The sequence below is a fragment of the Carcharodon carcharias genome, chromosome 14 (genome assembly GCF_017639515.1).
Source record: "Carcharodon carcharias isolate sCarCar2 chromosome 14, sCarCar2.pri, whole genome shotgun sequence".
Classification (NCBI taxonomy): Eukaryota; Metazoa; Chordata; class Chondrichthyes; order Lamniformes; family Lamnidae; genus Carcharodon; species Carcharodon carcharias.
Genome location: NC_054480.1, coordinates 10,950,285 through 10,976,888, shown reverse-complemented (window position 1 = coordinate 10,976,888; position 26,604 = coordinate 10,950,285). Strand labels below are relative to the sequence as shown.

Here is a 26,604-nt window from a genome sequence, read left to right as displayed (position 1 = left end):
ATGAGTGCGGATGAAAATTACGACGTCCACCCGCTGCACAAACTCAGCTCCCGCAAACCGCTGGGGAAACTGGCGCGAAGGCTGGAGGAGGTGAAGAATCCCTGGAGGCGGAGGTCGGTCCTGGAGCTCAGTCACAGCGAAGCGGCCAGGCTGGCCACGGACGCGCTGCTGGAGTCCGGCCTCCCGGCTTACAAGCGGGCGCTGGCGGAGGAGCGGGAGCCGGGCTTCCTGTCCGGTCTGGAGATCGCCTACATCACCCGCGGCGGGGCCGCCCGGCCGCCCCAGCCCCCGACCGAGCCCCCGACCGAGCCGCGCCCCGGCAGCGGGGGGGACGCCCGGTCGGAGCTGACCTCCGTCACCTACTTCCCCATGCAGTCGGACTCGGAAGCTCCCCTGCTGGACCTGGGCTGGTCCAAGCCCCAGCGCAGACTCTCCCTGCCCTCTGAGACCCACATCATCTTCCGAAGGGACAAGAGCCAGAGCATCAAGGACACGATCCGCCGGCGACTCAGCAAAGCCAAGTCGGTAAGGATATGCCTTCCTAAAGTCATCATGACCCTGGACAAATTGAGAGGAGGGGGGTAAACGCTCCCATAAGAATGGGGGTGGGTGGGGGGTTGCACTGTGGGTTTTTCCTCATTAAAACCAATATTCTAGAGACCCAGGGTAATTCTCTGGAGACCTCGGGTTCCAATCCCCCCCACCCCCACCATGGCAGCAGAGGGTGAAATTTGAATTCAGTCCAAATCTGGAATTAAAGTAAATCTGATGAAGTCATTGCCAATTGTTGTTTTAAAAAAAAAACCCCATCTGGGTTCACTAATGCCCCTAAGGGGAGGAAATCTGCTGCCCTTACCTGGTCTGGCCTACATGTGACTCCAGACCCACAACCATGTGGTTGACTCTTAAATGCCCTCTGAACAAAGGGGCAATAAATGCTGGCCTACCCAGCGATGCCCACATCCCATGAATGGATTTTTTTTTAAAAAAAAGTCCATTTAGCCCCCATGGTGCTGGCTCTTTGAAAGATGTCGCAGTTAATTCCACCCCTCCTGCTCTTTGCCCTGCGTAATATTTATCCAATTCCATTTTGAAAATTAGCAAATTTGCTTCCACCGCCCAAGTGGGTAAGGTTCCCAGTTGGGTTGTGTTTTTTGTCATCACAACAGAAGTAGCCAAGAGACCAGCTCAAATCCATCCCAAAGTATACAGATAAGTTAGAAAAGAAGATCGTTTAAAATTGAGTAACTTACAAACGGGTAAGGTTCCTGGTTGGGTTGTGTTTTTTGTTAGGAATCTTAAAACATATTGTTCATTAAGCAGATTATGGGACCAGGAGCTGGAGGGCCCCTCTCAATCCCACATAAAAAACCTGCTGGTCCTGAGTGTCCCCTCCTGTTCTCCACCTTCTCTCCTCCTTGACCCAATAGCCCAGTTCCCCACCCTGGTCACCACCCCTTCCCTTCACTTTTCTCTCCATTTATATATTTTTTTATATATAAAGGTACTTTACAATGCAATATGAGTGTGACAGTACATAAAGTGCATTACAGATTAATTGGTTCAATATTGTATGTGGCACTCTAGAGTGCCTCATTATACTTAGATGCAGATTATATCTACATTTGCATGTACATTAAGCATACAGCTTGTGCAGTTTTACTCTGTTTCCAGTTCCTTTGGTATTTTTATTTATCCTTTCATGGGATATTGCTGGAAAGGCCAGCATTTGTTGCCCTTTTAACTGAGGGGCTTGCTAGACCATTTCAGAGGGCAGTTAAAAGTCAACCACATTGCTTGTGGGTCTGGAGTCACATCACATGTCAGCCAGGCCAGATTAAGGACAGCAGATTTCCTACACTTAAGGACATTAGTGAACCTGATGGGTTTTTACGACAATCGATGATAGTTTCATGGACAAGAGCAGCAGACGCATGGGAACACCACCACCTAGAAGTTCCCCTCCAAGTCACTCACCACCCTGACTTGGGTGTCACTGTCACTGGGTCAAAATCCTGGAACTCTCTCCCTAACAGCACTGTGGGTGTACCTACACTACAAGGATTGTAGCGGTTTAAGAAGGCAGCTCACCACCACCTTCTCAAGGGCAATTAGGCTTGGATAATAAATGCTGGCCCAGCCAGCAACACCCACATTCCGTGATTGAATAAAACAAAATCACTATTACCGAGACTAGCTAGTGTATTATGGTAGGAGGACTCTAGACTATGACCTTTCCCAGCTGAACCTTTGTGATGGCTGCCCCAAGCTTCTATCTATCCCTCAACAGATAGTTGCTCTTTGCACTGGAAGACCACCAAGTTTCAGGCAGATCAAAGAGCATCTTTCACCAAGTTGATGGTCCTTCCTCTGCAGTTGATGTTTATCTTGGTGTGTTTCCGTGGAAGCAGCCCACGTAGCAGAGTCTTGCATTATGGATAAAAGCAAAATACTGCAGAGGCTGGAAACCTAGAACAAAAATAAAAATACCTGGAAAAACTCAGCAGGTCTGGCAGCATCTGCGGAGAGGAACACAGTTAACGTTTTGAGTCCGAATGACCCTTCAGCAGAACTAAGTAAAAATAGAAAAGAGGTAAATTATAAGCTGGTTTGGTGGGGTGGGGGGAGAGGTGGTGGCGGTGGTGGGTGGGGGGGTGGCGGGGGCGGTGGGGGGTGGTGGGGGGTGAGGGGGGTGGGGGGGTGCGGTGGGGGGGGACGACAGGTAGAGCTGGATAGAGGGCCTATTGCCAAAGATGTCATAGACAAAAGGACAAAGAGGTGTTGACAGTGGTGATATTATCTAAGCAATGTGCTAATGGGGACATTAAGGGTAGAAAGCAGGATGAGCAAGGTACAGATAGTGCAGGTGGAGTGGGGGGAAGGGATTGAAATAGGTTAAAAGGCAGAGATAAAACAATGGATGGAAATACATTTTAAAAATAATGGAAATAGGTGGGAAAAGAAAAATCTATATAAATTATTGGAAAAAAGGGGATCGGAAAGGGGGTGGGGACGGAGGAGAGCGTTCGTGATCTAAAATTGTTGAACTCAATATTCAGTCCGGAAGGCTGTAAAGTGCCTAGTCGGAAGATGAGGTGCTGTTCCTCCAGTTTGCGTTGGGCTTCACTGGAACATTGCAGCAAGCCAAGGACAGACATTACGAAGCTGTTCAGGATCAACCTGGACAAAAAGCACTGCATCTGTTTCCAGATCTTTTTTTCCAAAGGCTCATCCTAGAATGCTTGTCTCTCCCCCTCCACAGCATCTCGAGAATAGCGTGTGGTGGCACGGAGATTCCAGCATGAAGGATCTGATGGGGAGGGCCATTCTCACAAAAGCCAAAGCTATATCTTGATGCTTGTTTGAAAGTCCTGGCAATGAGGTGTTTCGCCAAATGACTTTTACTGTGTGCTCGGGGAACCATCCAACAGGATCCACTATTTTCTTCTCCCGCAGGGCCTCAGGAGCGTTATGTGTGGACCACTGCCTGATGGTGGTCAAAGGTGCTTTTCTGCATAAACATTTCTACGAGAGAGGTACAGCACAGTCCAAATGAATGGTGTGTTCCATGGCAATGTGGCCAGGCCCACTCTCTGCAGCCCCAGGGGCACACAGAACCTCAGCATGTGAGGGCACCTCGCACCTGATGAACAGGTTCTTACCCACAATAGAGACGGATCATCACTCCCACAGAGCCAGTTTCTGTTTGAGCTTGACTACTCACTCCTGCCAGTTTTTGGTGCATGCCCTGACCCCTCTGAACCATATCCCAGGACCTTCAGAAGTCTGACCTGATGGTGAAGGGGTAATTGGCCCATTTACCTAGGAACATGACCTCGCTCTTTCCACAATTTACTTTGGATTTCAAGGCAAATCTTGGAGGATTCCGAGGCAACTGACGAGGCCTGCTGGCTCTTCACCTCCTGAGATTATCTTGTTCCTTATTTACACAGCCTCCACTTATACTTCGCTGTCAATTCTGCATAGCTCACCGGCTCTATGGAGCTAAAGTCCACTAATGGGCCTTCACCTATCAGATACAGCCATCAATCACTGTGTCTTCCAGCACGTCCAAAAATGAGCAAAGTCTAATTTCCATGGCAGCTATTCTAGGAAATCAGCCTATCTAGAAACTTTCTGATAATTCTTACAATGCCTTCAATGTTCAATAACATCTCCTCGGGCAAATTTCTCTATAATAGCTTTTTCTTGAAATGCTATGCAAATCTGGTCAGGTTTTGAATCTAGTTGAATTTCTACAAACTTCACATGACATTTCAAAGTAATGTTATTGGTTTATTAAAAACAAAAAACTGCGGATGCTGGAAATCCAAAACAAAAACAGAATTACCTGGAAAAACTCAGCAGGTCTGGCAGCATCGGCGGAGAAAAAAAGAGTTGACATTTCGAGTCCTCATGACCCTTCCGCAGAACTATGTGAATCCAAGTTCTGTTGAAGGGTCATGAGGACTCGAAACGTCAACTCTTTTCTTCTCCGCCGATGCTGCCCAGACCTGCTGAGTTTTTCCAGGTAATTCTGTTTTTGTTATTGGTTTGTTGTTCATTATAGTTTGTCTTACTTGACACACTAGGGAGGGCCAAAAAATGAAAATACACAATGAGTGTTTGTTCAGAAGACAGTAATTTGAGCAATGCGGATGACATGGTGAAAGAGGTTGTATAGCTGAAGTCATCCGACACAGAACTGACTCTCATTGACATGAGGTTGGCAATATTGGAAAGGTCACGCAATGGTTGGTGTGGGAAATGTATAAAAACCAAACTGGCACGTAGTTCTTTGTCATGAAGCTATTAGTGTATATAATATTTTGGAAAATATTTTTCTTTTAAAACAGAGATTTAGTCTGCAGGTATGCCTTAACTGGATAGTGATATTTGTTGTTCAGAGGGAGTGTTACAGGAGAAGGTAATACTAAGTGGGGTTCAAGGAGATGCTAAATCTATTCCATTGTAGAAGGTAAATTTAAAGAGCAAATGGAAGAATGATGAAGTTATAGCTCAAGAGGTGGAAAAATTACCCATTGCAGGGGATTCAATTTATTCTGGGTAATGATATAGCTGGATCGTAAATGTGGGTGACATCTATGGTAGTTGAGCAGCCTGTAGAAGTGTTTTCAGCAGAAGTTCTACAGAAGGAACATCCTGGATTGTTTCCTGATTGTGTTATAATGAGATCAAAGGCCCACAGGGAAGAACAAAATAAACTAGATACACAGGCTGTTCAAAGGCAAGGAGACGTCGAAATCCAATTAGCTGGCACTGTGTTTGACAACATTGTTCAGGAGGAAGGAATGCAGGACAATTCATTTGAAGTGTTTAACTCAGAGGTTAGTGGAGTTACAGAAAAATGATTTGCAATTAAAACAGCTATATTAGAAAGCTTACTCAGAAACTATTCCACTGGATTACGTATCAAATTTCAGGGAAAGATTGAACAGAGCATGTGAGTTGGCTAGAGATCATTTAAAGATCTCATTGCAAGTGATGAAAGTGAAAGCAGATAAGAAAGCTATAAAGTTCACAGTTTTGTTTCTGGAGAGAAAATAATGGTTTTGTTACCAGTATGAGGTGATTCATTAAATGCAAGATTTAGTGGGCCTTACAGGTTTGAAAAAAACATGAGTGCAGTAAATTATTTAATAAATACTCCAGATAGAAGAAAGAAGCAGAGGGTGTGTCATGTAAATATGCTTAAAAAGCACTTTGAAAGGGAATATCACGGAAATTGGAGTGAACACTCAGACCCAGGAGGTTTGTCTCGGAAGCCTTTTATTAAAATCGTGATATCACGGAGAGCCCAGCAGCTTACAGTGGAGCTAGCTTACACTCTAAAGAAGGATCAGAATACACAGAAATAAAAACAAAAAAACTGCGGATGCTGGAAATCCAAAACAAAAACAGAATTACCTGGAAAAACTCAGCAGGTCAGGCAGCATCGGCGGAGAAGAAAAGAGTTGATGTTTCAAGTCCTCATGACCCTTCAACCAGTTCTGCGAGAACCAAGAGGGAACTGTGCTATAGTATTCCACTATGATTTTAACCGTTTAACCCTTAGTTGTCCTGTAGATGTATTTTATTCTTCCACAGGGAAGAGGAACAAAAAGAGGTGTTAGTAATGGTGGATCATGAGAAAGAGGTAGAAGTGCAGGACTCTGAAATTGATTTTCCTCTAATCACATTGGATAATGAAAGGGGTGCTTGAAAATTTAAATGAAATATTGAGTTACTTTCCAAGCAAATATCAAAGTGATTTGGAAAAGCTATTGCAGTCACACAAACCTATTTGCGGAAATAAGTTGGGAAAGACACATTTAGTTTTACATGATGTATGTATAGGAATATCATCTTCAATAAGGCAAAAACCTTACAGATTAGATTTGGCAAAGTTATCAAAAGTACAAAAAGAAATTGATTTCTTGCTTCAAAATAATATCGAGTCTAATTGCAGTAACTGGAGTTCGTCTATTGTTCTGGTACCGAAACTGGATGGGACACACAGGCTGTGTGGACTATCGAAAGGTGAATGCGGTGACAAAAGCGGATTCATGTCCCATACCACGGTTGGAAGATTGCATTGAGAAAGTGGGACAATCAAAATGTATCACAAAGATTGACTTGCTAAAAGGATATTGTCAGGTACTGTTGTCGGAGAGGGCAAAGGAGATATCAGCTTTCGTAATGCCAGGTGGACTATATCAGTTTAAAGTCACTGCCATTTGATATGAAAAATGCATCTCTGACATTTCAAAGACTGACAAACAAAGTAATTGTGGGTCTAAGCAATTGTGTGGTTTATATTGACGGTCTAATAGTTTTCAGTCAGACATGGGAGGAGCATTTACAGCATCTGGAAGAATTGTTTATTTGACCACAAGAAGCTAATTTGATGATGAACTTGGCTAAAAGTGAATTTGCAAAAGTGCAAGTTAGTATCTAAACCATACCATTGGACATGGTAAGGTGGCTCTGAGAGATGTGAAAGTCAAGGCTATCGTGGATTTCCCAGTGTCCACAACAAAATGAGAAGTTTTGAGATTTCTGGACATGAGTGGGTTTTACTGGAAATTTGTACCAAATTTTAGCTAAGTGGTTGCTCCACTGACCGAACTATTAAAAAAGAACAAGAAGCTTCAATGGACACTGGAGTGTCAGGAGTCATTCAATAGTTTGAAAACTGTATTAACTATGACACCAGTGTTGCCAGTACCTAATTATGCCAAGCAATTCAAGTTGGCCATTGATGCAAGTGATATAGGCATTGGGGCTGTACTGTTACAAGAAGATGACACTGGAATTGAAAAACCGATAGGGTATTTTTCACGAAAACTGAATGTACAACAGAGAAGATATTCAATGATTAAAAAAGAGACTTTGAGTTTGCCTTGCAGCACTTTGAAATTTGCAAACAATCGTTTATACAGACCACAATCCTTTGAAGTTTTTGGACAAATTTTGTGACATAAGTGCAAGGCTTCTCACCATTTAGTCTACATATTATACATATTGCTGGAAGAGAAAATCTGTTCGCAGATGTATTATCAAGAGCTTGAAGCTTAAAGGAAAATGGGACATTTTTTAAAAAACCTGGACACTGAACTGGAGTGATTTCTATTGATACTGTGCGTGTGATAATGCATGTAACGGTGTAATAAGTATAGGAGATGGTGTGAGATCGGTTATTAAAACGAAGCCGTCTTTTAGAATTATGACAGTTCATTTTTCAATAAGGAGGGGGATGTCATGAAGCTGTTAATGTATATAATATTTTGGAAAATATGTTTCTTTTAAAACAGAGGTTTAGTCTACGGGTATGTCTTAATTGGATTAAAGTCAGCTAGTTTGGGTGTTTTGATATGTAAGGGAGATAGCGTGCATTTGCATTTTTTGAATAGAGCATTCAAGAAGTGGGGTGAAAACTTGATGCCTATCTAGCAGGTACCAAGCCATATGTTTATATTACTAATAAAATTGGTACTATGAAAGGGGTTTCATTGTTAAAAGGTATAGTTCAAAAAGACTGGTGAGACTATGAGAATTTGAATTCTCATAGGTATATGAGGTATAACTTCAGTAGTTTTCGGGTACGCAGGCAGAGGTAATGTAAGATCAAAAGGCAGTTGCAAGCCTCCAGCTGTCTCCACAGTGAAAGGAACCTCATTTTGTATACTTAAAGTGAAAATGTTTTGCCTATTGTGTGGTTAAGTCTAGGGGTTGCTGTTGCCTTAATGGAGATTAGTTTGGGGATTTGTTAAAAGTTATGATAGTGGTAATTTGTAGCCATATGTATATATATTTTTAACCTGCGTAAGTTAGGAAAATGTTTCATTTAGTTTAATATAAAACCTTGAAAGTGGTCTGATTCCTGAATTTAGTCGCATCCCAAACATAACACTTAAAATTATAGGTTATGACAGTTGTGTAAAGTTTCCCTCTGGGATTTTTAAAAATAACTCCGCTTTACCAACTGCATCAATCATAACAGCTTCACTGGAGTGGTACTTCTCTAAAATTTGGCTGAGATCAAGGAAGTGCTGCCTTGTATAAATACTCTGAGCCATTTGACCCGGGAGTGCTTAATGATGACAATGCCAAGAATGCAAGCCTTTTCATTCCCAGTACCAACATTCATGTGGTTATCAGTTGACCTAGTTGGCATAAAGCAAATAATGGATCTTTTTCATTGACAACAAGCGCCTTTAATGTAATAAGAAAATGTCCCAAGATGTGGAGGTAGAAGGATAAGTGAACACCAGCCAAACAAGGGAATAGGGAGGGGAGAGAAACAAAAAGTTGGCTAGAGTTGGGTTTCAAGTGGGATCTTGATGAAGACGAGGTGGAGAGATTTTTAGGGAGGGAATTCCAGAGTGTGAGGTCTTGATGACGGAAGTACAGCTGCCAATGGTGGGGTGACTCAAGGAGGGGTTCCATAATAGACTACAGTCAGAGGAACCGAGAGTTTGGTGGGTTTAGGGGCTGGAATATGTTAGGAATAGGGAAGAGTGAACCATGAATTATTTTACCCAGAATCATAAAGCAGTAAAAGGATGAGCATTTTAAATTTGAGGTGTTGAAGAGCTAATGTTGAGCAAGGACAAGGCTGGTGGGTGAACCGTGGGATACTGGCAGCAGAGGTTTGGATGAGCTGATGTTTACTGAGTGCGGAAGATGGAAGGCTGGCCAGAAGAGTGTTGGATTAGTTGAGACTGGAGGTGACAAAGGCGTGGATGACAGTCTCAGCAACAGACAGGGCAGAAATGAGAAGACAGATAGATAGTCACAAAAACATTAAATGGAGGTTTTTTTTTAAAACGCTTCATGCAAAGAATGGCTAAACTGTGGAATTCTCTGCCACAAAAAATTACTGAGGCTGTGTCCTTGAATCCTTACAAAGGGTTTTAGAGAATCGTTTGCAATAGAGTAATATTACAAGGTAAGGGATGCAATGGATCATGGTGGCTCATGTGGTGAAAGGGACAGTCAGAGACCTGATGGGCACAATGACCAGTTTTTGTGTTATGATATCCTCCGATCCTATCTGCTGCCTTGAACATAAAATTCACTGAACAGGTTTCAGAACTTTTTCCCCATCTGCCATCTCAATCAATTTAAATTAGTTGCTGTTTATCATTGTTCCACCGTCCCCCTGACCTTCTCAACTCTAGGTAGAAAACTCGAATCTGTTCAAAAACTGTTAAAATTCCAGTGTTGGACACCACCTCACGTGGCTTCGGGTGATTGATTTGTTTTTATTTTGCAGTCAGTATATCCTTTGGGTTTTTTTTTGTGTTGCAAATATTGTAATGTACAAGGATGGTGTCAATCTCTCTAATATTCATGTCCTCTTTCCTTTGTAGCTCATTGCGATTGTGATGGATCTATTCACTGACGTTGACATATTTTGTGACTTGTTGGAAGCTTCTAGTAAACGAGGAGTCCCTGTCTACCTACTTCTGGATGAAAGTAACCTGGAGCATTTTATGCTAATGTGCGATGAGCTTGACATCCAAAAAGAGCACATTATTGTAAGTTTCTGGCTTATACTACCTCATGTCAACAAGTGATGGCGATTGTTTTAAAATGGCAGGCTTCCTTTGCATTAGCTGCTTGTTGTCACAAACCCCTCCGTTTGCTACTCCAGGACCTTTGGACCATATGGCCCTGAGAACAACATAGGAACAGGAGGAGGCCGTTCAAGCCTGTTCCTTCACTCAGTGAAGAGAAAAACTTTGCAGGGAAAGGCAGGGGAGTGGGGCAAGGTGAGTTGCTGTTAGAGAGAGCCAGCACAAACACAATGGGCTGAGTGGCCCCCTTCCGTGCTGTAACCACTGCATGATTCCATCAGGGAGCCCAAGCAAAACTGCAGTCAATGGGAATCAGGGGGAAAACTCTCTGGTTGGAGTCATACCCAGCACAAAGGAAGATGGTTGTGGTTGTTGGAAGTTGGTCATCTCAGCTCCAGGACATCGCTGCAGGAGTTCCTCAGGGTAGTGTCCTCGGCCCAACCATCTTCATCTGCTTCATCAATGACCTTCCTTCCATCATAAGGTCAGAAGTGGGGATGTTTGCTGATGATTGCACAATGTTCAGCACCATTTGTGACTCCTCAGATACTGAAGCAGTCTATGTCCAAATGCAGCAAGACCTGGACAATATCCGGGTTTGGGCTGATAAGCGGCAAGTAACATTCACACCACACATGTGTCAGGCAATGACCATCTCCAACAAGAGAGAATCCAACCATCGCCCTTTGATGTTCAATGGCATTACCATCACTGAATCCCTCACTGTCAATATTCTGGGGGTTACCATTCACCAGGAACTGAACTGGACTAGCCATATAAATGCTGTGGCTACAAGAACAGGTCAGAGGCTAGAAATCCTGCAGCGAGTAACTCACCTCCTGACTCCCCAAAGCCTGTCCACAAGGCATTTGATGGAATACTCCTCACTTGCCTGGATGACTGCAGCTGCCACAACACAAGAAGCTTGACACCATCCAGGACAAAGCAGCCTGCTCATCCACAAACATTCACTCCCTCCACCACCGATGCACAGTAGCAGCAGTGTATACCATCTACAAGATGCACTGCAGGAATTCACCAAAGCTCCTTCGACAGCACCTTCCAAACCCACAACCATTACCATCTAGAAGGACAAGGGCATCAGATAGATGGGAAAGCCATCGCCTAGAAGTTCCCCTCCAAGTCACTCACCATCCTGACTTGGAAATATATCGCCGTTCCTTCACTGTCGCTGAGCCAAAATCTTGGAACTCCCTCCCTAACGGCACTGTGGGTGTACCTACATCACAGGGACTGCAGCGGTTCAAGAAGGCAGCTCACCACCACCTTCTCAAGGGCAACTAGTGATAGGCAATAAATGCTGGCCCAGCCAGCGAAGCCCACATCCCATGAATGAATAAAAAACAATTTTTAATAATCCTAACTCTGTCCAGCTGGATGTGGATAATGATGGGGATGTGTCTAGGGTTGTGACAGAGGAATGCATCTTGCATTGGGAATGCCAATAGTGAGATCCAAAAAACCTGTGAAGAGTGGATTGTTCCCTTCCCTGTCCAGCCATGAGGGAGGTTGACCAGGTATCTCTGATTCCTCAAAAGGTCTACATCCTCAAAAGGTGTAGCTGGAATTATGACACTTGGAAGAGTTTCAATGGACTTGCATTTGGAACAATCATTTTATTCTGTAACTATTTGCATAAAGAGCTTGTAATGAAGACATGCTAACAAAATTTTAATCTAGGAGATTGCACAATCTAAACTTTGAATTTCTATAATTTCAAGAAGCCATTAATTGTGGAGAAGATTAGATACTTTCTTATATTAGAATAATTCTCTTTTCCCCCATCGTACTTGCTTTCAAGTGGATTCCTCTCCATATTTCCTGCCTCAGGATTACCCTGTCTGAAAGGTCTGCACCTTCTCCACAATAAAACACAAAAGAGGGGCAGAAATTCCTTTTAGAACGGAAATGGGAGCAGTACAAGGAACGAATGCCCCAGCAAAACAAGTTTCTATCACATTCAATATGTCGTTCAGGAGTTCCAGCCATATTACAATGTTAAACTCAGGGCTACAGTGAGCCCAGTGTTATCGTATGGCAGATGATGTGCTCCAGGTGGATCAAATCCACGCGGGAAACTTGATCTCACGGTCACAACTGTTTTGCAATTTGTATTTTATTTTGGGACATGTGCCTTGAATTCCATAAGTAATAAGACTAACACGACTTCAGAGATTTTTAGAAAACTAAATTAAATATTTATTAACAAAAGAAAAGATTTCAAGCACATACATAGGTCTACAAATTACTGCTATAATAACTCCTAAAACCCCTAAATAATCTGGTTCCCAGTTGCACCTCTGTTAAGGCAACAGTAAAAACAAATATATATTTAAACAGGCAAAGCAGCACAATACCCTGGACAGTCACATTCAAAGTGAGTTCTCTCAGCTTCAGTTCCCGTAGAGAGCAACTTGATGCACAGCGGCTGGAGGCATTTCACACTTGTTAGATCTTAGAATGCCGACTTGTCTGGCGCATAGCCTCATCTCCTTTAATACATGTTTCTCCCTTTTTAATACAAATTCCATTGTTCTAATACATCTTTGGAATTTACCTTTCTCCATAATATAAGTCTTTTCATGGTGTTAATTTTATCAGTCACCTTGGGGGGAAAAATAAACATGCTGTTTGGCCTAGCTTCTTCTGGCTGGGCGTAATATCTTACCATCTCTTAGAAATTCAAACTAACCTAACTTATCTATAAATGCAAATGTTCTTCACACCTCACATTCTAAAACTTCAGCCATGTTTACATATTTTTCATTTCAAACCTAGCTTTTTGTTAACTCAAAGCCTCCAGGCCAGTTGTCTCCAATTCAATTAAATCCCCCACACACACACATCCGCAGAGAGAAACTAATCCAAACCCCACTATTAACCCACTTGTACAATAAATCACAACAATGTTATGAAATTTATTATATTTTCATGACACTAATGCCTAGTAAGGTGCTGTTCCTCTGCAATGGGTGCTTTGGGAACACTGGAGCATGCTAAGCAGACAGAGTGCTGAGGAGATCGCCAGCCTCTGTGGAACTGGCATCTGATGCCCATCAGTTCTGTGGGCATTGAACATTTTATCATTGATAATTCAAACGGGTAATCAGGAAACCCATAAACACAGCTGTGCTTTAGGTACATTTAGATTGTGATGTTGATCTGTAAAAGCCACAAGGTTTTAATTAGAAAACATTTTTCAGGAACCTTTGGTGTGTCTATACAACACTTTGGGCAACATAATTGTTTTTTAAGACTATTAACCGGCTTTGAAAACTGAGCCGGAATCTTTTCACTGTTGCAGAATTCCTTCCCTAAACATCTCCAACTCTATTTCCGCCTTTAAGATTCTCCTTAAAACCCACCTGTTTGGCCAATCTGTTCTAATATTTCCTTCTGTGGCTCAGTGTCAAATTTTGTTTAATAACCCTCCTGTGAAGTGTCTTGGGATGTTCTGGTATGTTGAAGCTGCTAAATAAATGCAAATGGATGTATAACGTACATCATTACAAAAGCTAAATTGGCGCCAGTGGGATTCAGGTCCCTCTTGGTGACCTTCTTCATTCCAGCAGTGACATAGACTCACACGGACCCCACTCTGGACCAGGCAATTACAAACTGGATTATTCTTAGAAGTTCAAGTTAAAGCACCAGAACCTGAGTCTTACTGCCCAAGAAATCTCCCTCCCTCGTTCCCAAATACTGAGTGAAAATACTGTTGTGCTCTTCCACCTTCTAGAACATGCGGATCAGGAGTGTGAAGGGAGACACATACTGTACAAAGTCTGGGAAGAAGTTTCATGGTCAGGTCCTGGAAAAGTTCATGATAATTGACCTGGAGCAGGTGTTGGCAGGTTCATACAGGTAACCAATAAGAAGGTGATCTGCACTAAGTATTTCAATTGTTGCCAAACCATTACTTTGTCTATCCTTCCAAGCCTCCTTTCCAGCTTCCTACATTTTAACATGCGCTCATGCATTCACCTTCAGACCCTAACTATCCAAACACTCCCAAGACTGTCCCAGTGCTCTCCTGGCCAGCTTCACACCTTCCATTCTTCAGAAGATTCAGCTTATCCAAATCTTTGTTGGCCATGTCCTAACTTACAACACGTCCTGTTCACCCATCACCCTGTGCTCGACGCCCTACATTGGCTCCCGGTCCAGCAATGCCTCAATTTCTAAAAATAAATTATCATCCCCATGTTCAAATTCCTCCATGACCTCACCCCTCACCTTCTCTGTAACCTCCGACAGCCCTACAACCCTCTAAGCTGCACGTTCCTCCAACTCTGGCCTCTTGTGCATCCCTCACTTGGTTTGCCCTGCCATTAGTCAAGGAGCCTTTATTTGCCTGGGCCCTAAGCTCTGGAATTCCCTCCCTAAATTTCTCTGCCTCTTTCTTCTTTAAGAAATTCCTTAAAGTCTCCCTCTTTAACACAGCCTTTGGTCGTTCATCCTATTGTCTCCTCCTTTGGCTTAGGATCAATTGTCTAGTTATTTTTCTGTGAAGTGCCTTGGGGTGTTTTATTACATTTGAAGACGCTATATAAATGTAGGTTGTTAAATATTGTTGTTAAGTCAGGTGTTAAACCACACATTAACTCCCTTGACTCTACCCCAACAGTGTGGCTTAGTCTAAGTCTTAGAACAGCACATTTACTGCATCCAATATATATTTCTCATCAGTTTCTCTTTCCCTGCCTTCCAAGCCGGGCAGATTTGAGATCAGCATTGGCTCCACATTATATCCTATAGGAAAGTGTCAGGAGTGACATTGGCATCTTCCCGAGAAATGAATTCAACAAAGGTACCAAGAGGAGAGGAGGGAATGTGTGTTAGGCTTTGATTGGCATCTATTGACATTTAAATTAAAAAGTAACACGTGTAATTGGAGCAGCAAAATTGTTGAATTTGAAGTACACCCCATTGGCTGTTGACCCACTGACCCAGTCAGTACTGGTTGACACTGGTTAGGCTGTGGAAGGATGGTTGTGACCATGTAGAGAACTCCCCCATTCCCCTGCCGAGGCTCTATATGGTGACATTCCCAGTATTGTTCAGAATACACAACTGGGAGCTCATCTTCTCTTGGGAGTTTTTTGCAATCAAAGATCTTGTTCTTCTTTTTAGCTGAATTAATAAAGCTTTCACTGCACCTTGTCCCACCCTTCCTCCTGAGCTCACAGTGACTGAATGTATTTCACAGTGTGGATCTTAGCAGGCCCAAAGCTTAGTTAGTGAGGGATGGTAAGCGCTGGCCTTGCCAGTGACACCAACTCCCCATATATGAATTTATGGGCTCTGCTGCTTTAACAATTTTCACCCAGAGCTCTGTAAATTAACCTCAGTGCCTTAGTAACCTTCAGTTGGTGCAGACTAAGTGCGTGAGGGGAGTGGAAATCATCCATACTTGTTGCTCCTAATTGTATCCTGGCTATGTGTGTGTCAATGTTCAGTGGGGACTTGCATGAAGAATGACTGACTGAGAAAGAGGTACAGGAGAGCTCCCAGCATTGGTTGACTGTAAAGCAAGATAGAACTTGTGTTTATATAATGTCTTTCACAAACTTGGAGCATTTCAAAGTACCTTTTTAAAGCGTAGCCACTGTTGGAATGTCACAAACGTGGCAGCCAATTTGCACACAGCAAGCTCCCACAAACAAGGTCTGATAAATGCCCCGGGAAGGGAGAATAACCTGTGCGGTCCATCAGAGAATCAGAAAACAGCCCCTTGTATCATGTACTAGAAATACTCTAAACGTTAACGGTTGTACTTTTGCAAATAGGGTTTAGTTGCTATTAGGTGAGAGAGGCTGGGTCAGTGGATGCACATTGGCTGAGCCCAGATCAACCCTGCTTAGCAGATTACAGTTTCAACAATACCATCCCCATTGCTTACAGTCTCCACATATTACCCGCTGCTGTCCTTCTGGGTGATAAAAGTGGCACTGACCGTTCGTCATCGCTTTGAGAATCAATTACAAAGGCGCCACTTGTAACGTATTAAGTGGAGGATTTGGTCAGCACTTACTCTATCCATAGACATTTAAAATCTGTTAATTTCAGCCCAAGTCAAGTAGTTTCATTCTTGTTCGCAGCTAGTTAAAGTGGGACTCCCTCGGTGATGCGATTATGGGTGCAACTGCTAATCAGTTCATAAGAGACTGTTGCTAAATGGAGACTTTGTTTTTTAAAAAAGTTGAATTACTTCATTTTTGTTCATTCCATTCACCAGGTTTTGCGGCCAGTCACGTTAATGACATCTTGTTCACTACACTCAATGTGAACTGAACGGATAGGTACAGAACTAAGACTTATTTCAGCCTTGAGGCTGATTGTAAATCAGTAGTTGAGTGATTATTTAAAAGAAAATTGGGAGGACCAAATTCTGTCAATCATTCAACAGTGATGAGTCAGTTATTAGCTTTTTTTTTAAAAAAAAACAAAGCAGCATTGTCATTGGAAAATCCTTATTTAAAATGAGATACCAGGAAAAGTGAATTGGTTTTATTTAAAATAGCGAATGTTGAGGATAGCACCAGGGTTACTTTGCATTTTTAAAGGAAAGGTGAAATCTGAAAAACACTCCTGTCAAAAGGCTGGTGAGGCTGGGTCAACTGAAAATGTCAAAAGCCTGAGATTGAGGGGTTTTTCTTGAGTAAGGTGGGTAAATGGTGTTAAGGGACAGTTGGTCTCATTGAATGGCGAAACAGAGTCGAGGGGCTGAATGTTCAACATCCTGTTGCCATCTTCCCAACTGGAAAGAGTTACTGATCCCAGTATAGTGTGATCTGCAGGTTGCAGAGACAGAGCCATTTCCCTCGGGTGATTCAGGTTCACTGATGTGTGTTGACTTGGCTCTTTCCCTCTGTCACGCTCATTAATCCTCAAACAATCAACTCCACTGAGGCCATCAGCACTCCTTGTTTTAATGAGAAATATGCAACAGGACCCTTCCTCCCACCCAAACAAAAGGAACATTAGACATCGTGAGCTTTTAAAAAAAATAACAGTGCTAAAAATACACAACAACCCTGATGGTACCTGAGAAAAAGATAAAGGGTAAGTTCTGTTCAAGGTTTCTTGTGTACAAATTAATCTGTCCTAGTTGTACAGAAGCAGCATAGTCTCAAATTTTATTTTAAGCTAATTTTATTAATTGATTTCTGACCATAGAATCTTTCAGTACAGAAGGAGGCCATTCAGCCTATTGTGCCTTTGCCAGCTCTTTGAAAGAGCTACCCAATTAGCCCACTCCCATTAGCTCTTTCTTCCACAGCCCTGCAGACTTTTTTTCTTTTCAATAATTCATCCAAGTCCATTTTGAAAGTTACTGTTCATAGAGACATAAAAATATTGAATCTGCTCTGGACTGTATATTCCTGACTCAGTGGTGTTATCACTGGACTAGTATTCCAGAGACCTGGGGTAATGCTCTGGGCTAGGGTTCAAATCCCACCATGGCAGATGGTGAAATTTGAATTCAATAAAAATCTGGAATTAAAATTCTGATGATGACCATGAAATTATTGTCAATTGTTGTGAAAACCTATCTAATTCACTAATGTCCCTTAGGGAAGGAAATCTGCTGTCCTTACCTGGTCTGGCCTACATGTGATGTGATTCCAGATCCACACCAATGTGGTTGACTCTCAAAACGCCTTCTGAGCAAGGGCAATTAGGGATGGGCAATAAATGCTGGCCTAGCCAGTGATGCCCACATCTCATGAACCAATTTTTTTTTATATGTAAAAAATAAGTGTTGTCTCCTCCTCCCTTTCTCTATACATCTTACTCAAGCGATCTTAAATCGATGTCCTCTGGTTACTGATCCTCCTGCCAGTGGGAATCATTGAGTGGCAATAGAAGCCACAGCATACACGGGCTCAAGAAATCTTGCAGTAGAGTTGAGTGGCAAATGGTACAGTTGCCAGTTAATCTGAGGACATTAAACAATGATGTCCTTACAGAATCACTCCTGTTATCTGAAACATGTGTGACCAGGGGCAACAGCTCACCTTCTGTAAAACTGGCCGATTGGAAGGGGGGGGTGCGTTTAGGTGCTTTTCATTTGTGCCTCAAGGCTTGTGATGTCCATTTTATAGTAAAAGGTGTAAGAAGCGGATACAAGTTCCAAAGCCAGCAGTTAAATTTTTTTTTTTTTTAAGTCTTTTAGTATTTTCTCTTTTTTGTGCTTTTTTTTTGGGCCCTGTGCTAGAAGCAGCCGGACTTCATTAATAATCATTGATCCCTATTGGAAAATGCATATATGGATAAGGACAGGACCAGGTTCAGTCGTGATTTCCCGCACAATTGAGCAGTACTGAGGGATTGCTGCACTGTCTGGGATGCCCTCTTTGAAATGAGACACTAAACCAAGGCCCCATCTGCCCTCTCTGATGGGTGGAAAGGAGTCCATGGCCACAATCAAGGGACTGGATACTGAGAAGGGGGTGCCCACTCAGCAACCCCCCTGCCCGCCTCTCCCCACGACCCCCATCCTGTGAACCCCCCAATCCCTTACCTTTGTCCTGGGTCGCACGACAATCCTGATACTTCAGGCAGCAACCATGGCCTCCTTCGTGATGCTGCTGAGCACAAGAACTACCGGCCTCTGATAGGCGAGCCTGCCGCCCTCAGGGTCTTGATTCCAGGCAAGACCCGCTGCTGGCCTCACCACTGCCTGATTGGCAGGTAGCTCGGTTGGCCAAAGACGCAGTGCGGGTCTCTCGCAAAGGCCAGACCCCCGACGCCTCAACAAGGTTCCAAGTCACCAGGTTACAGGAGTGCACAAAAGCGCCACCGGAGGGTTGGTGTTACAGGAACCATTTCCTCACAAGAGTCTACTGCGGGGGTGACCAAGGATGAAATTTAGGAATTGTTGAAATTAGGAAAAGGGAATAATCTATCGAATCATTAATCTAATATTGAGCAAGATAAAATGGAAAACCAAATCCGAAAAGGATCAAGCAATTTTCTCAAGTCATGCCCTATTTGGACTGATTGTCTAGGAATATAGGAATAGGAGGTAGGAATAGGAGGAGGCCATTCAGTCCCTGAAGCCTGTTGAGCTGTGATCTAATTGAATGGTAGATCTGTATCTTAACTCCATCTGTTCACTTTGGTTCAGTAACTCTTAATGCCCTTAGCCTAACAAGTATCCATCAGCCTCAGTTTGGCATTTTCAGTTGATATTGGAAATGTATCCTGTAAACTCTGTCACATGGGAACAAATGATTCATAGATCGCATGCTACTGGAAATATGCCAAAAAATCTGATACTATATGTATATACTTGCAGTGAAAGTGGCTCCATATTCCCTGATCTATGTTGTTGTGTTTAATACGTTTTGCTTGCAAGGTAAATTGAATAAGCACAATTTTTACACATGCAGTTGGAACGAGAGTCACAAATAGACGAGAACAGGCAAAAGTGGTAGGTTCCCTTCCTTGACAATTGCAAGGGAACCAGATTACAGTAGACCTTATTTTTTTCTTCTGTGGTAACCCAATATAATTCAATTTCACAAAATCCCAATGGAAGAACTACCAAACTCTGGGTTGTGATTCAAATAGCATAACCACTGGGTTGTGGTTTGTGACCCTCCTAAAACCTTGATGTAAACAAGATGCAAATTTAAGGAAGTGGTGGCAACATAGCCTCTAATCTGTTTTTTGACGGGCAGCTGATTCACTTAAGTGCACAGGTGCTGGATTTTCATGGGGACAGAAAGGGTCTCCAACTTAGCCAAAATGGCACTGGAGCCCCGATTCCAGAAGTCCCGCCCGAAAATGGCACGCACTATTTTTGCCAGGGGTGGGGTGTGGTTTGCACATGTAAGAGTGCAGCTGCTTTCAAACAGTTTAAGTTGCCAATAAAGCAGTTACCGATTCACAGCTTGCAAGCTATTGGGAGCATTGGATCTCTACAATTGGAATAGAATCAAGTGCATGCTTACCTGGGTGTGAAAGCTTATAAAGTCTACCGGAAAGTTTTGATTAAAATTCACAAAGAATTAGTGTGCAAATATAAAAGCCTAAAAAAATTCCACCCTGCATCTATGTCAGCTCTCCCAACATATTTTCTTGCGCACATGCAGCATCATAAAAAAGGACCAACTTGTGCCTGAACGTTTGCATCGCTTACAGTTGCGCAACTTAGAGGAAGCAATGGTGTGTTGGGTGAGGGTGGGGTTAGGTTGAGATGATGAGGAGAAATGTTTTTACACAGCAAGATGTTATGATCTGCAATGCACTTTGAAAGAGAATACGTTCAGTAGTAATTTTCGAAAGGGAATTGGGTAAGAGAAAGATTTGCGGGGCTATTGGAGGTAAGTCTAACTGGCAGCTCTCAAAGAGCTAGTACAGGCACGATGGACCAAGTGGCCTCCTACTGTGCTGTATCATTCTATGAAATGTAGAGCTGACATAGATACAGGGTGGATTTAAAAGTATCTAAAAAGGAAAAGAATACCTAAAGGGAGCGTTGGTCTTCTTGAGAATGAATCTGGAGAATTAATAATGGGTAAGGAAATGATGGAAACATTGGACAGATATTGTGTCTGTCTTCACTGTAAAAGGCACAAATAGCGTCCCAGAAATACTTGTAAATCAAGAGGTGAAAGGGAGGGAGGAACTTAAAACAATTACAATCATCAGGGAAAAGATACTGAGAAAAATATTAGAACTAAAGGCTGACAAGTTCCCAGGACCTGATGGCCTGCATCCTAGGGTCTTAAAAGAAGCAGCTGCTGAGATAATAGATGCATAGGTTGTAATTTTCCGAAATTCCTTAGATTCTGGAGAGGTCCTATCAAGTTGGAAAATAGTGAATGTAACTCTTCTATTCAAGAAAGGAGGGAGACAGAAAGCAGGAAAGTATTGGCCAGTTAGCTTAACATCGGTCATAGGGAAAATGCTAGGATCTATTATTAAAGGAGTTATAGTGGGGCACTTAGAAAATCTTAATGCAAACAGGCGGTGTCAACATGGCTTTGTGAAAGGGAAATCATGTTTGACTAATTTATTAGTGTTTTCTGAGGCACTAGTGTGGATAATAGTGGGGCACCTGTAACTGTGGTGTACCTGGATTTCCAAAAGGCATTTGATAAGCTGCACATCAAAGGTTACTGTGCAAAATAAGAGCTCATGGTGGAGACGGTAACATATTAGCATGGCAGAGAATTGGTGTAGCTAACAGGAAAAAACAATTGTTCCTGGAGAGGCTTTGCGGACAGATTGTATGCATTCCAATGGCTTTGGAATGCAGAAGGTACGGTGATGAAAATGTTCAGCCACTTTTGACCGTGATTTAAAATAATTGGAATAATGTGGCTTTAGTCTTCTTAACAATTCAATTAGTGGCTTCTAGCCAGTAAATCGCAGTCGTTTTTATATATAAAGCATGGCTCCTTAACAGTATGTCCGCAGGGATTCCTACAAACACTGACACCTGCCCAGGGACTCCAATCTGAACTTTTGAAAGTCTGTCATCACCTGAAGGAAAACCAGTGCTATGTGTTTTTTTTTAATTGGGAGATTTTAACAGAAATGAAGTACTGATAGGCTGAGGAGTACTGAAATCTCATGACCTTGGGTGTTCAGTCTATGAGCTCCACTGGCTTGAGAATTGGCTTGACAATCTCGTGTCAAATGTGCTCATTTGCTGCAAGGAATATTGCAGAGGCTTACAGCCAGGGAGCTCTCAGCTAGTTGTTCCCCTTTTTTTAATGTCACAGGTTGTGCACAGATGCTCATTTTGAAAGCTAGTCTTTCCGTGAGGCCTCCCTCAACAAATGTGGACAGGTGTCACCAAAGGACCTGAGGCTTGGCGGGATTGATGTACATGTGGCCATACACTGACATCAAGGGTAACCTACGATCATGAAACAAGGGGTTTTATGGTTTCAGCCAGGACTCAGTGGGCAGCGCTCTCACCTGAGTCAGAAGGTTCTGTCCCACTCCAGCAATTTGAGTGCATAATCCAGTGCCAGTACTGAGGGAGTGCTGCACTGCTTGAGGTGCCGTCTTTTGGATGAGATGTTAGGTAGAGGTCCTAGCTACCTTAACATAAAAGGATACTGCAGATGTTGGAAATCTGAAATAAAAACAGAAAACGCTGGAAAAACTCCTCAGGTCTGGCAGCTTCTGTGGAGAGAGAAAAACAGAGTTAACATTTCGAATCTGTGTGGCTCCTCTTTAGAGCCTATCTACCTTCTCAGGGTCCACATGAGAGCTCCCATGGCACTATTTCAAAGATCAGGGAGGTTCTCCTTATGTTCTGGTCAATATTTATCCTTTAGCCAACATCACTGAAACAGATTATCTGGTTATAATCACATTACTGGTTGTGGGAGCTTGCTGTGCACAAATTGGCTGCTGCATTTCCCACATTACAAGTGACTACCTTTTTGAAGTACTTAACTGGCTCTAAAGTGCTTTGCGATGTCTTGAGGATCATGGATGATGTTTAATTATTCCAAGTGGTTTGTTAAATGGTGACTATCAAGGAAAATTATTTCATGGAAAACCTCTCTCTGAATTGGTGACTATTAAAGTAGCACGCGAAGGAATTTACCAATTACATTACACACGCTATAGAGGTCGTTCAACCCTCTAGTCATGATTGTACATGCACAAGAGATGCAAATATCCATCAGCTTAAGCAGGTTGAATTAACAGCAGTTGCAGCATTAGCTTGGAGCAAGGGAGCTGACTCCCTTTCTAATCTTCAACTTGTCAAGGAGCAACAGAGGCAATTACTTCAAAATGGGGAGTTTGGAGTAAGATTTTTACTTTTGTAAAAAAAAAAATAAAATGGCAGACATGAGCTGTGCCAGATTAATACACCTAGGTTAGAACCCTGGGCAGAGGCTGGGAGGTCAGTTCCCACTGTGGACAAGTTGTGAAATGGAATTCTATACGTTTGGTGGTGTGTGGGCTGGCACCCGGAAAAAAGACAATGAAAGCTGCCAGGTTGTCTTAAAAACCCAACTAATTGATGAATGCCCTTCAGAGGGGTTACTACGCCAGCCCCACATGGTGTACAAAGTGCTTCTTGCTTTCTAATGTTGTAAGAATGACTGCCACACTTTCTCGGGGCAACGAGGGATGGGTAGTAAATTGTGTCATGCCATCGTCACCCAGTTTCTAAGAAGAAATGAAAATATAGAGGGGGCCAGTGTTAAAAATTGCAGCCTAATTTAATAAAGTGGCAGTTTGCTTTTACTAAACCGCAATTTCACGGCCAGCCAGTGTGAGACGCGCGCTGAGAGCCTCAGCGCTGCTGGGGATGGGGGTAGGAGGTGCGTGAGCGCTGGAGTCTGTACATAAGCGGGTGTGCACTCACCGAAGCTACAGGGCTGCCTCAGGGAGCTGAAGAGTTTTAAAATGAAAAATGAGGATTTCACAAATAATATAAACGTGTCCCCACTCGTGGCTCAGTCACATGAAGAGGGACATGTTAAAAATGAGTGTTGGACGGGCAGCTAAGAGACCTACTTAATGAGCTGCTTAAGGGTCTTAATGGGCTTCTTAATTCTTGGCGGGCATGCTGCAGTTTCTCACGGGCACCCGCTGACTGAAATATCGTGCGAGTGAGCAATGATGTCGGAAAACTCGCCCAACGTCATCGCGCACACTGTTTCACGCTCGGGTGTGTCAGGCATGCGCATCCGCAGGCTGAGCTGAAGATCCTGGCCTACGTAAAAGTTACAACGCAAACAGGCTGTTTGGCCCAACCAATCTGCATTGGTGTATATCCTCTACATGACCAGTAGTCCAAATCCCTTTTCCTTTAGCCACAAACCTAATCTCTTAAATGTTGACATGATCTCTGCTCAATCACTCATTTCAATACCATAGCCTGACGATTATCTAGCTAGGGGGAAGAAATTCTCTGTCCTAAACCTCTTGAATTTAATCGTAACTATGTCTCCCTACTCTGCATTGTGGTAATTGTCTATTTTAAGAAGCAATAGGTGGGCGCAAGGTGCTTGACTCCCCAGATTGGGTGCAGGGGCAATGAGCAGCTTGGAGAACACACTGACGGAACCACAAAGAGCTGGTGCCTAAAGGAATGGAGACCTCCTCCTTACGGCCTAGAAATTGGATGGACATGTGCCCCTTTATTGGCACCGAATGGGCACGAACACCATCATGATCCTGGCCACTGCTACCCTCTCTCCCAGTCCTCTTAAAGGACTTACCTGAAGACCACAGACAGCAAAGCAGCATCCCAATTTTGAGACTCCTTCACAGGAAACCTGCTTTGGGGCTTCCATTAGCTTTCTGCAGCTTGCCGGTTGTTGCCCAGGTGTGCCTCTGATTCCGCCATTCCGTTTTTGGTCATGACTGAATTTTTTGACATATCTCTTCTACTTCACCCTCCCCTCCCCTCCCACGACTGAAAGGGGTATTCAGTCTAAAAAAAAAATGTATTTAATAATTCAAGCGGTACTAATGGCAACCGAAGCTACAAAGATGGACCCAGGGTTTATTGCCAGCACATTGTTGGCAGTGCTGTGATGCTGTATAGTGGCATTGGTAAGATGCAGGTGACATTAATATCACTGGAAGAAGGTGCTAAATTGAGTGTGAATGCAAAAAAAGGAAGAGATATTCTTGGTCTTACATGTTGCAGGTAGGCAGCTCTGAGCAGTGTTGGCAGAGGGCTCAGGGTAGATTGCCCACTTGTTCTGTCAACTACAAGTATTGTTTAGTCCAGAAAAGCCAAAAAAAACCCATTAGATGTCATGTGCTGATGAAAAATTGACCACCTGTTTTCTTTATTTCTAGCTTTACCTGGCTGGCAGGACAGGTGCATCTGAATTTTATCACACTCTCGACTGGACAGGTAGTGCAAGCATTTGATGATGAGTTTCGATGCCTTTACGCAGAGTCGAAACCGATTGAGCGTTTCTCCTGTTCGACGGACGAGGTTCTTTCTTATTACACATCCAATCTCCGGATCCTTCCGGAACACTGCAACATGAAGGAGAGGCTGGTGGAACCAATCCATTCCAACACATCCAGCAGCCAGTCAGGAAGTAGTCCTCGCAGTGTCATAGAGCTAACTGTTCCAGCTGTGAAAATATTCTGGGAAGGTAAGCAAATCAGCCCTTGTGCTTCCAATGGCTCTTCTGACATTGATTATAAAATCAAAGAGAATGACAAATCCAGCAACAACCGGACTCCTAGTCCATTGGGTAGGCTTAGTGGATTAGGCTTTTACAGTGCAAATCCTAGCAATGTGCAAGCTGTGCATTATCCTCACAACTTTTGCCTTCAAAATCAAGGGGCAGCTGTTCAGCAAAGAAGATTTCCCATAGTCCCACCCAGAACTACTCAAATACCGAAGGATGACTTGCCCAATGCAAGAAAGCCAACCCCCCCATCGTTACCGCCACCATGGGTTCCCAGTTCACAGCGGATCAATCGTGCAGACGCTCCCCGTCAAGCTGAGGAGCCTGATGACCCCACCAAGGATTTACGGAAAGCCCCAGGGGGGATGACGAGGTCAGCAAATCGAATGACCCTTGGGCACAGTAAATTAGAAATGATGGTGGAGTATAACGATAAAATGAAGGCCAGAAGTGTCTACAGCCGGTTTCAATTAATGAAACATGGTCCTTAAGCTCGGACTAAAAGCAAAATACTGCGGATGCTGGAAACCTGAAATAAAAACAAAGTGCTGGAAAAACCTCAGCAGGTCTGGCAGCATCTGTGGAGAGAGAAACAGAGTTAACGTTTCAAGTTGAAACTGACTCTTCAGAACTGAAGGGAGGTTCTTGAGCACAGGTTCCCCTACCTGGTAGTGACTTCTTCGGATTGTTTCCTGCATAACTCTTCCTTGATCATCTTGCTGGCAGGCAAGTTACCAAAGCTGCTGTGTTCAGTGAAGAGCCAGTTTCCTACACAAATGTTACCTGGAGCCTGGGTAGGATGTGTTGTGTAGGGGGGGGCAGGGAATGGTGTCGTTCAAAATCTGTAGGCTGCTCACAGGATCGATCTGATTCACAACCGCATGTATAGTGACAATGAAGATGAGAGGTGACAATGTTGACCCTTTTGGGTAGGTATTATCACCTTATTAGAATTTTTGGGGCTGAGGGAGGGAAGGTGGAACGAGAGGTTCAGATGAATCAAGTGCATATGTTGAAAAGCACTTTTTTAAAAAGTGTTTCACTGGCTAATTTTTTTTTTAATTATTATTTCATGGGCTGTGGGCAAGGCCAGCATTCGTTGCCCATCCCTAATTGCCCTTGAACAGAATGGCTTGTTAGGCCATTTCAGAGGGCAGTTAAAAGTCAACCACATTGCTGTAGGTCTGGAGTCACATGTAGGCCAGACCAGGTAAGGAAGAAAGATTTCCTTCCCTAAAGGGCATTAGTGAGCCAGATGGGTTTATTTTTTAAAAAAACAATCAATGATAGCTTTATAGTCACCATTATTGAGACTAGCTTTGTAATTCCAGATTTTTTATTAATTGAATTTACAT

General features: G+C 43.2%; 1 protein-coding gene across 1 annotated transcript; it reads left to right on the top strand.

The window, feature by feature from the left end:
* fam83c (family with sequence similarity 83 member C) lies at nucleotides 1–26,360 on the top strand. Its single transcript, XM_041204434.1, has 4 exons — nucleotides 1–525; nucleotides 9,876–10,043; nucleotides 13,843–13,967; nucleotides 24,903–26,360. The coding sequence occupies exons 1-4, from the start codon at nucleotides 1–3 to the stop codon at nucleotides 25,738–25,740; spliced, it is 1,656 nt and encodes a 551-aa protein (XP_041060368.1). The 3' UTR covers nucleotides 25,741–26,360.
* The last annotated feature ends 244 nt before the right edge of the window (nucleotides 26,361–26,604 follow it).